This window comes from Megachile rotundata, chromosome 7 (genome assembly GCF_050947335.1).
Source record: "Megachile rotundata isolate GNS110a chromosome 7, iyMegRotu1, whole genome shotgun sequence".
Classification (NCBI taxonomy): Eukaryota; Metazoa; Arthropoda; class Insecta; order Hymenoptera; family Megachilidae; genus Megachile; species Megachile rotundata.
The window spans coordinates 3,605,701-3,618,153 of NC_134989.1; the positions used below are offsets into that span (position 1 = coordinate 3,605,701).

Consider the following 12,453-nt stretch of genomic DNA (forward strand, 5'->3'; position numbering starts at 1 on the left):
ATTCCAGCATTTAAATATTCCTATATTTCTATATGTTAATATTCCTATATTCCTATATTAATATATACCTACATCTTTATATTTCCTAATGCAAATGTCCCTAGAGTGCTGTATTCTGTAGTCATAATAATGTAAATTATTGCTTTTGTAACTACTAAATGCTCAAAGTCAAAATGCCTAATTAAAATGCTGTCATAACCCAATTTTTACAGCAATAATAAATAATATTACATTGTCCTAACGTAGTTATTTTATAAAGCTTAAAAGATCGTGTAAATACTATTTATCACGTGTTTTCAGTTCTTATATCATTGCGCATTTCAATACTAGAACAGCTAACGTCATCTTACGGGGAGTAGTAGAACTGATGAATCAAAAAATAGGTTTTAAAAAATTGAACATCTTTAATATCTCTATACTAAGAATAAAACATTTTATAGTTATAATGAAATCAGAACAATGTTGTTACAGTTTGTTTAAAGCGCTAATATACATAATTAATTTTAGATTCAAGTACTGGAGACATCTAGTGACTTCATGTTGGTACTAATAGAAATGAATTTTGTGTAATTATTTAATACATATTTCAATTTTAAAGTTAAAGTTTCTAAATTATTTGGGATCGATAACATGCTTGAAATAATTTGATGTAAATATATTAAATTTGATAAGAATAATAAAAGTTTTATCATTTTAAATTTTGATTATAGTTATATACTTAATCCAGAAGTACTAATGTTCCTAGTTTCAAATTTATTGAACCATTTCGAAACTGGTTATTTTATATTTCTCTCTAATTTTCATCTTTTATTTTTAAATGCATTTCAATATAATTACCTAAATGTCTTACATAATTAATGATGAACATAACGTATATATTTTAATAGATCTGAAAAATTAAGAGTTTTAAAGAAAGAAGCAAAATTTCATTTTGTTTGCAGTCAATAATTTATCAACAGATAGTTCAAGTAACTCAAGGTTCAAGGAAAGAAAATTTGTTAAATTATTGACTTCACCATCTGTTCTGAAGTATTATACTTTTATTAAATTAGAGTGACAATATAATACATCTTAATTATAAATAATTACACGTATAAAATACAAGAATTATTTATTTATAGGAGGAAAACAACTTTCATCCTGTTAGTTTTCCCATTCATTCTTAGATGGCGCCAAAGATGCAGTATATTGACCGCATTGATACCAAATTAAAACAAAAAATGTAAAATTGAGTCTGCTACAATATTCAGAATTTATCTACATGTTTATTATTTTTGTGCTCATTACTCGATCCGGTAACTCGGATTAAATGAAATAGAACAATTAACAAAGCTGATCAATGAAAAAGATCTTCCACTTGGTTTTTCATACATGAATCTTCCAATTGTTCTTTCTTATATTTTTAATTTAATGTATTTTGTATAAAAATTTATTGATTACCTTTATAATACAATTAATATTTTTGTATGTGATGCTGCTTACTTGTTTCAGGAGCATATAATCGTTTAAGTAGTTGTTAATATGTATCTTTCCAAATTCAATTCAAATATTTGTGGTTAAGTACAGTTAACATATTATAAAATTGCAAATATGAAATTAAATAGCTTAACAACGTACAAAATTCAGGTATTACAAACACAATAAAATACATTATACTGATCGTGAAAATATTCACGAGTGTTCAAGAATGTTTGACAGTTCTGAATATATTCAAGACTGTTTAATAAATATACTGAATGAGACACACAAATTCAAAATAAAAATTATTGTTTTACACAAAATAATCAGTTTTCAGTTTATATTATTAGGATGCATCTTAGTGAAAGATTTGAAAAAAATTCCAGAATAATTATTACTAATATGTCATTATAATAATGCAAAAATATTACTCCTATATTTTCAGTAATAAATTATATTTTCCTGATTTTTTGCAGTTTTTAAATTTTTTATTATTGCTGTCTGCACTTTAAAACTGAAAAATTTCTGTGATATGCGCTACTGAATTTTTAATTTTTAAAAATTTTTTCAGAATTTTCGTACGTTATTAAATAGCAAAAGTAGGTCAAGAACAGGAATTTCGATTTTACCTTTCCCTCCAGATGAAATAGAGAGTTGAAAGTCGATGTGAGATTTTTTTTTAATACACGTTATCGAATAACGTATTGCAAGTTTCATTTGGCTCGAGAGTACATTTTCTTCATATTTACTGAAAATGTATTTCCTTTACTGAAAGGAATTCTTATTACTTGGTTTAATACAATTTGAAATAGGTGCTTTTTAACTAGATCCACAGCGATATACGTGGGATAAATAAACACGGTAAAACGATAGTGACTATATAATAATAGAAAAATAATAAGAATTCATCAAACTTTTCAACTAAAAAGTTTTAGAGCTGCTACCTGTCAGCTACAAAAGTACTTTCGAGTGGAAATAGTTAAGTAGATACTTTAAGTTCAATAACTTGACGTATTGTATCTTTAACTTCTTTAAATTCTTTTTGTATAGGTAACTTCCTTGCTTCTGGAAGGTGAACGCCGAAAGCTGACAGTTCTTCAACGAGAATTACAAGTTGCACTCGAAGAAGGAGGAAGCGTGAAAGTTAAGGAGAAGCAAAGGCAGGAGTTGCTGCACGCCATATCGTAAGTAGAATCGACATGTATTTGATCAGACACGCAAACTGCAATTGTATGCTGTCGGACTTCCGTGTACGCCCTGGTTACGTGAAACGCCGGATAATATCGAACGCTATATTTATATAACATCGTATTTGCGTAACAAACGATAAAGCTTAATTGATAAATGACTTAATCGATTTTAAATGATAAATTGTATTTTAACATGGGACTGCTACCATCAATAACCTTTAGACATTTCTGAAAACGACATTTTAAACGACATTTATTTCCACTTGTTTAATTTTACATTCTTTTTACAAGATTTTCAAATTTTCGAATTTTTTTTTAAACCCTGTACTTTCAAATTCTAAACTTTTAAGTCGCCAAATACCTTAATTTTTAATTTTAAGAATGACAAAGTTTGCAAATTTTCAGCTTAATAATAAAAATTCTTAAATTTTCAAATTCCGTTATTTTAAACTTTTTAAATTTTCATATTTCTAAATCCCCAATCACACGATTTTTTTGAAAATCAGAAGCTTAAATTCTAATATTCTTAATTCAAATTTCTACATCCGCGAATTTCCACAAATTTCTAAATTTCCAAAATTTTAGAATTTTCTAATTTTCTAATTCTCAAATTCTCCAATTTTGAAATAGTCAAATTTTGAATAATTTAAAATTTCGAATTCTAGAATCCCAATTACGCCAATGGGTGAAATATCATTAAATAATTTCGCAGGTCCGGAGCATATTTAATACCTCATCGCTCTTCGGGGATTAAATGAAGTAATAACGAACTGTACTGTACACTAGATTATACATTTATTATAAAGGTACTTTATTTCCCTTTCTCTGGGGTCTTACAATCCCAGGAGAGCAGACATATTCGCGGATGACTGAAACCAGTTATACTCTGATTTTCCATTGTCGTAATAACTGCAATGGGATTGTTCAATAAATCATACTTCCTGCGTTTAATTGGAACAGTCGATGACCATTGTTTTGAAAACAGTGAACAATCATACGCAACAAAACAAAATTGAATAGCATAACAGGGCTCTATTCTTCTACGTTTCGTTATTTTCTACAAATAAAACGGTGCACTCGAAAAATGCAATTGCAATGAAAAGTACTGAAAATTCTGATAAAATGTTTTTCGTTTCATTCGCTGCCATATAAAGAGACATCTCTGCACATGTGTCAGTTAAAAACTGATATTTTATAAATTAATTAATTTAAAGATAATTATAAATTTCAAACTAATAATCGTATTTTTGTTCATTTTTTAATTATTATTTGTTTAAGTAGTCCGAATTCTCACATAGACTTTACGCATAAAATAATGAATCAGAGCGTTATCGCAATTAACGCATTTTAGGATATATAATATTTATTTCGTCAAAAATATTTGAGGTTCATTCAAACATTTTAGTGAAATGTCACCATGACGTTTTAAACATTTTTAAATATTTCATGAATATTCAGAGAAACTGACTCACAAACGGAAAATATACAGTTACGAAAAGGTACTAAAGTAAAGAAACGCAATTGCGTTTATTCTATATGTGCATCGCAATATGTATACAAATCTTAACATATAAATTGAACTTGTTGGTCCTTTCAACTTTTCTCTCAAAGGTATCTATCACTTTCCGTCACGCCACTGATTACCATACCGAAGCAGTTGAACATTTGATTAGGTAGTATTTTTATTTCTGACAAATCCTATAAAATATTTTTATATTTTGTTACGTTATAAGTAAGTAGTTAATACGAGCATCTTCAATTAGGTAAATGAACATTTTTCTTAATAAAAGTAGTAATAGATTTATGTGAAAATTTGAATGTCCATATATGGACTGCCAAAATGTTAATCACAAAAAATATTAGAATATCAATTCAAAGTTTTTTTTTTTAATTTTATATTACAATACTAAGTTTAAAGTTTTTTCTGCATTTTATATTACATTATTAAATTTTGTATCATAAAATCATTGCTCAATTACCAATTGTCCAAATGATAAACTTTCTTTCACAAGACTAACAAGTAAAAAAGAAAGAATTAAGCACCACACAAATTGAGGCAACTAAAATAAACTAATAACCAACAAAAGCAATTAGACATCATAGGTTCGTATGGAAATTAAAACGACACAAATATATGGGCTATAACAGCAAAAATATTTAGTCTATCATTTAGGAACATTTCTTCGCGGTTTACGAAAACAATGAAAAACGAAATAATATCTATCTCCATTCAATTAACAATTAATCGTCATTTCCGTTCGTAGTTCTCATTAAACTTTTTCCAATATTCCAATATAAAAATAAAATAAAAACCATTGTGTTTATTCGTCAGACAAGGCACATTTTCACGGTGCTGAAGAAATATTGTATGAAAGTTAAAAAGGGAACACGCGAACGTTAAAATAATAATGGAGGATAGCTTTTGCTGGTTGCATGTGTCGAAAATGTGAAATTTTGCTTACGAAGTAATATCAAAATGGCCGTCATACGGAAAAAGTCGGGCAAGGAAACATCTATTTTCCAGCAGTGGCTTTCGAATAATATATTTTGCAAGTTGGCAACGGACCCTCGTAACACGAGCTCCGCCCTCTCCCCCTTGAAAATGGAGGGAGGATTAACTCGTTCAAGATTTATTAGCGCTTGTCCTCCGGCGGACTAACAATTTGATCAAACTACCGTGGAATTATGCAGTTTCGTGTAGCTTCCGGCTCGTCCGAAGTCGAAGCTCAAATCTACTAAGTTCCCAGTGTTTCGTCGTGCGTGAACCATGCCGCCATTAATATATTTTCGTTTCATCGTATCACGTTTGCTTTATTTATAAACTGATCGACCATTTTCAACATTCCGTTGAACAACTCTTTTTTTCGTGCGTTTAAAAGTTTTAATTAAATCGTTGGGTAACCGTGCGTGATATGGAAGACTGTTAAAAGCTTCCCCGAAATGGGGAAATGGTGTTCTGCGGATGAAACAACACAAATATATATGAAAACTACTAGACGCTTATATTTATACAGTTATATGTGTACAAATTTAACTGTTTTAACATTGTAGAGAAAATGTAAATTTATTTTTGATGAAGCAAATTGTAAATATTGTGTGCTAGGGACTCATCTAAATGGGAATGCGAGCTAGTTTAATTTGTGGATCAGTGACATCATTCAGACACAAAATGAACTAATAACTGTTTCAGGATAAATATGTCTAATTTATTTATAAGTGAAATTTTGCTTATTGCACTTTAAACGAACACTTCACAGCTACGGATTAAAAAATTTTGTACTTGTCTCGCTGAGAGCTGACGAGAGAATCTGAACAATTTGAAAAGAATATTTTCGCCAAAAATTGAAATGTGGAGTCGAGTCGACATGCTGCTGGAGGGTGAACGACTTGGTTAAAATGAACTATTCGATTAGTTTAAAAAAATATTAGAGAAGCAGACAAGTATCACCCTTACAAAATGTGTGTACTATGATCAAGTTTGATCTGAGGTAAAAACTACGCCATCGCTTGTCACCTAACGATTCGACAGTAATAAAACCTTACAGCTTGCTGGGTCGTGATAAAATATGTTAAATAGAAAAATTTGGAAATAGAAATTGTTCGTAATAAACAACTGCAAATAGCAATGGTTGTGTGTTCAAGAATATTCCAGAAAATAAAGATAAATCTGATGGTTTTATGATTTTAACAGCACGCTGCAACCTTTTATTTTAAAAGGTTCGGAGCTTTGAGTTTCCAAAATTAAGCAACATTAAAATTTGGAGAGTTTTGAGAACTGAAATGTTTGAACATTAAAAGCATAGAAATTTGGGTAATTAGGAACACAAGAATGTTGTGTAATCTTAAAATTTGAAAGCATTACTATATGTTAGAATTATGGGTTTAAATAAAAATAATATTACTTCTATATGACTGAATTATTAGTTTATTATATAAAGAAAATGAAAAGACACGCGGCACACTTGCTATATCAGGATAGAGAGAGAAGGGGGAAGAACAAAACATGGGGACTCCCGCAATTTTACGCATCAAACTTCACACGTCATGCTCGCCACAACATACGCACATAGCCATGCGTTGACAAGTCTTAACACTATATTTGCGCATATATCTTTCATGAATATGAATATTTGCATGCTACATTAACTTTGATTTTCTATTGCGATAAAGCAAGTCCAATGCATGTACGATAATTAATAATATCTCTTTCCATCGTAAAATTTGTGTTTTCTCATCGGAAAATTTCAATTATATAGTCAGTTATTAATAACAACGTTTATGGTATAATTTTTCGTTTTGAGAATCATACAATAAGTAATTAAGTACTCGTAATTATATTGTGATTATCGTTCCAGAAATGATGAAATAAAAATGAATCGATTGTAACGAATGAATTTTAATACTTTTCGAGATATTATATACAAGGTATGTCCTGAAAGTAATGTCAGTAAGTCGATTAAAAATCATTTATTGAACTGCTCGTTACAAATGATTAAAAATCTTCAAAATAGGCTCCTTCTGCGTCAATACATCGGCTCCAGCGAGTCTTCCAGCTCTCGAATGCATTGCAGTAGGCCTCCTCCGGAATTTCCTTCAATGCCGCTGTACAAGCTCTTTTGATTCCGTCTACTGTCCCGAAAATCTTGCGTTTCATGGGTGTTTTGAGTCGTGGAAACAAAAAAAAGTCAGGGGGAACTACGACCGGGCTGTACGGAGGCTGCTTTAACCAAGTAGTCGGAGACGATAAAGGCGGTATGGGCCGGAGCGTGGTGCAACCTCCAGTTGTCTGTCGATATGGTTCGTGACGAAGTCATACACTTGAATTTTTGGAATATTTAGCATATCAGCCATTAAACGAACATTTCGTCGACCTCTTCCCGGCCTTTCGAAAAGGCCTTGTGCCACCGAAACACTTGCTGATCTGACAGGGCATCTTCTTTATAAACTGACTTGATCATAGCAACCGTTTCCGTCGCGGTCTTTCCAAGTTTCACGCAAAACTTGATCACAACTCTTTGTTCTAACGAGCGCTGCAATTTGACTTATACAGTGGCACAAAACAATTCTTCCGGATAGCCTCGTCCTCACTCTCCGGATGCTTGGAGCACCATTAGCAGCGAAGATCTGTTTAGCTGACGTCCCGTACTACCAAGTTTAACCGAAAAAATCGCGGTCTGACGTGAAGTCGCGTCACAATAAAGTCACTGACATTACTTTCAGGACATACCTTGTATATAAAAAATTCGTAATTGCATGAACATCCGCAGGTATGCTAATTATCTATGTAATAATTATATTGATCTGATAATGATTTTTTCACATAAATAGATTAATACTTTTTTGTAAAGAATATGAAGAAGTATCAGCTGATGCAATAAAAAATATATGATTCCATTTAAAAAAATAACCTTCATATGTCCTTTACACGCCCACCCACAAAAATAAATATACCACCAGCATATGCCCCTCTCAAAACCATTCAACTTCGTCTGCAACATTGTTTGCTACGAGTAATAATAATAACGCAAATATAGATGGCAAAATGTGGTGAGCCACCCTGTGTAATTGTCTTTTAAGAGAAAGAGAAACATCATAATTTTAAAATTCCTGTTAAGAATACTTCTTATTTATACAATAAAACGTGATAATAATTTATATTATTGTCAACACTTTGAAAGCAGTAACCTGTTTATTATGACGCGATTAATAAATAATACAATTAATACAGTAACAGTAGAAAATAATATGCAAAGACACAATTGTTAAAATAATAACGAATCGTCCCTAGAAGATATACTTGGAAATGTCCAAAGTTGGAAGGAATCAGAACAATCCCCTGTTAAATTTTCATACCAAAAGAAATAAAACAGAAGTCGCGAGAAACAAGCATCCAGTTCTTGTCTCCCCCAACGAATTTCCCTCTTATTTAATTTTGTCTCGAAACGCCGGGAAGAACTTCTTCAATTATTCCATTGTTCCTCGTATGTGCTCTCTATATCTGAGCTACGTCTGAAATAAATGATTTTCCCACTTGAAAAACGGCGAGGTTCCACGGAGAATTTCACTCGTAAATTCATACGCTAGATCAAGTATATATTATGGACGACAGACATTTATCTCTCAAGAGGTACGATAAGAATATTCGCTCTCAATATGGATAGAATCCATATCGAAACAGTTAATTAGAAATAAAAGTAGTTTTGGGATTTAGGAATTTAAGGATTTAGGGATATTAAGATTTGAAGATATTGGGATTTTGGGATTTAAGAAAATTGGAATTTGGGGATGTTGGGATTTGGGGATGTTGGGATTTGGGGATGTTGGGATTTGGGGATGTTGAGATTTGGAGTTGTTGGGATTTGGGTATATTGAAATTTAGGGATATTGTGATTTGGAGATTTTGTGATTTGGAGACATTGAAATTAGGGGATATTTGAATTTGGCGATATTCAGATTTGAAGATATTGCAATTTAGGGATTTAAGAATATTGGGATTTAGGGGTATGTGGTTTTGGGTATATTGAAATTTGAGGATATGGAAATTTGGAAATTATAGAATTTGAAATATTAAAAAATTGAGGTATATGAAGATTCGGATATTCAAATAATTTAAGAATTTGGAGGTCAGCTAATTTTAGGATATTTTCTTTTTTAATATTGGTTTATAGTCGCATCAACTACCCAGGTTATTAGCGACTGTTAACCAGTTTACGGAGATAAGGTTATGGTCGGAAGTGGATGTTTTGACATAACTTTTTTATAGTTGGGTGAGGATTCCTAAAGTTTTACAAAATTTTAGTAATGTGTCTTGATAAGCTGTTGATGTGGTTGCTTCAGTGAGGTTGTTCTTGATGTTTAATCTTCTTCTGGCGTGGTTATATTTTCTGCATTCCAATATTATGTAACTGATGGTTATGGTTATGTAGTATATATCGCACCTTCTGGGAGAACCGTTTTCGAGTATGTATGAGTGAGTCAATTTGGTGTGTTCGGTCCTAATTCGGGTTACTGCCACCTGATTTCTTCTATTGTATTTAGGGTTAGTTTTTAAATCGTAGAATTTGTCGAGTTGTTGATGGGTTGAGCTGGCTTTGTATTTTCTCCATCTAGAATCCCATGACTGTTTTAGTAGTGTCGCGATATGATTATTGATGTCCGCAGAGATGTTTAATATCGGCTGGTTTTCTGTGACTGTAGTCGCTGCAATTTTTGCCTGAAGGTCAGCCATGGTGTTTCCGTAGATATCTATGTGGGAAGGAACCCACGTTATGGTTACAGTTTTGTTGTCTTTAGTTAGTTTATCATATTTTTCCTGAATTTCTAAGTGCATTTCAGTGGTGTATTTTATGTTTTGAGTTTTCCGGATGGTGGAGAGGGAATCAGAGATGATAATGAACTTATTGTTAGACCGAGAAGGTCTGTTGACAAGGTTAAGAGCTGATAGGATTGCGTACGTTTCGGCTGTATGGATACTATTGTAGGGGTGTTTAGGATATTTGTCGTTGGAAAATTTATAAATTTGTGAAGTTTGTGAAATTCAGAAATTCGAAAACTTATAATCTTATCAATTACGTAAATTCCGCTATATTTTTTCTAATTTTTCATACTCTCTTTTTTTGCAGGGTAAACAAATTATAAAATAAGCTGGTTAATATTATTTTCAATATAATAAACTTACTCTTGGTAGTATATGTAAATTATTAAAAATATCTCACTAATTGAAAAATTAATATATTAATAAGTTATCCAACACAGAGACTTATAATAGTAATGTCTCTAACTGGAGGAATTAGAATAATAATAAATTCTTAGAATTAGAAAATTATAATTGTTCAAGGGTATGGTACACTAGGTTGTTGATTTCGTCTTGACTCGAAGTATAATACTGTTAAGTAAAAAATATTAAATGCTATTTTAAAAAAAGGGTTGTGACAAATATTTTTCGAAGATTTTTTTCATTGCAATATATAGCTAATCAAAATCTGATCAACTTTCGTTTAAATTATTTTTTTGTTAGATTATCGCAAGTAAAAGTAAAAAAGCTATTATGTGGGACACCCTGTATTACAATTCCTCTCAACTTTAAACATCATGCACAACAGAAATAAATTTGAAAAGAAAAATATCTAAAATTATCTCCAAATAAAATTTTATCATTGGTATATTTATAAAAAGCGAGGCGTATTGTGACGATGCGCAAATATGGCCGAAAATGCCGCGAGCTTTCGAGAAGAAGGGGTTGTGCAAACAGCATAGAGGCGCGAAAAAACGTCGGGAAGCTTTACATATCGCTGACTCGAAGCGTTTTTCCGAGAGGACACTCGGCGTTCCGCGCGACGCCGCCAGCGTCTCGAGAACGACGCGACTTCGAGCTTCCTAATTTTCGGGATTCCGGAAATCCCGGCGCACCTGTTAACTAGATCCCAAGATGCTAGATTTATTGGTGAGAACAGGAAATTGGGTGGTTATGATAATAATCGCAATGATAATGCGCTAAGAGAGATAGATGGTGTTAATTGGACACAACTTAATGCATTATCTTGTAACATAAATTCGGTCGCTACAAACGTGTTTTATTATGGGTGAAAATTAAATAAAAGTTTCAGTCAATTTCAAATATATTTTATTTGGTACATTTATAGATTGTAACGACAAAATTAACGACGTGAATGGCACATATGAAGTGAAGCGTATTTGAGCGCTCGTACAAAAGCAACAAAACGTTCAAAAATGCTTTGTATCTTTTATTTTATTCATTACTCTCTCCACAATGAATATTCAGTGTTCCTCAACACGATTTCTTTTGAATAAGCATGAAGAACTATTTTGAAATAATCCAACATGTTTTATTTGTACAAACTGTTTGTGTGTTTAGCTCTTGCAATTGTTATAGACATTTATTTTAATATTAGATTTACGGACGTTAGACTACTTATTTTTAAACTGAAACTGAAATAGAAATATCGATAAACTGTCTGAACTACACAACAATTGTGAACTTCTGCACTAATACACATTTTGATAAAAAAAGCTTTTTCATTTCTGTAGGGTTTTTTCCACAAAAGTAACAGTATCATGGGTTTTTTCCATAGAGTGGCCGTTACCGAAGGTTTTTTCCATTAACCGAGCGATTGTCTTTTGTCAACGACGAATTGCGTGTGCGAAATTCTTGCGAGGCAGTCGTATTTTTGTGCTCCTGCGGGAAACATTCGCAGAAAGCAGTGCCGCCTGAAGTGTTGTTCCTTTGTGTGTTTTGTGTTTATTCTTAAATATATTGTTAATTTTCTGTTAAAACATATCCGTGCTTCCTCCTTCACCCTCCTATCCTACATTTCTGTAGTTTGAAATAAGATGCCTTATTTTTATTCATTCCGTAAATATAATGTTAAAATCAATTTAGTTTAAATTTAGTAAAAATCTAATCTACATACAGTCATTATGCATCAAGTTTGAACAAATTTGAATTACAGTTCAACGTTAGTGAGTGACGACGATTTGAAGTTTAAAATAAATAAAGTAACGATTAAAAGTTTTAAGCGGATTATAAACAAAGGAGATTTCTCTTTTTTGTTTAATATGGATAACAAAGGTTGTGAAGTAAATATGGGCTAGCTGAAATATGTAGTCCTTGTTCAGCTTATTTTAATTCCGTTCTATAAAGCAAATATATTTTACATATAGATTGAAGCGTTACATTTTAAAAACATTTAACAGGTTCGGAAATACATTTTGAAATAAAAATGGTTATTCACATTTCCACAATGTCCATTACAAATTTGTTTATTTCGTTTTATTACTAAATTTA

General features: G+C 31.4%; 1 protein-coding gene and 1 long non-coding RNA gene across 6 annotated transcripts in view; one reads left to right on the top strand and one right to left on the bottom strand.

Moving 5' to 3' along the window:
• Nucleotides 1-12,453, bottom strand: part of LOC143264811 (uncharacterized) — a 264,256-nt gene that overhangs the window by 236,042 nt on the left and 15,761 nt on the right. The window lies entirely within an intron of this gene.
• Nucleotides 1-12,453, top strand: part of LOC100874639 (uncharacterized) — a 133,991-nt gene that overhangs the window by 117,660 nt on the left and 3,878 nt on the right. The window contains exon 4 of the mRNA XM_076533681.1: nucleotides 2,509-2,642. Coding sequence (XP_076389796.1) covers nucleotides 2,509-2,642 — 134 coding nt within the window. The remainder of the gene's footprint in view (nucleotides 1-2,508; nucleotides 2,643-12,453) is intronic.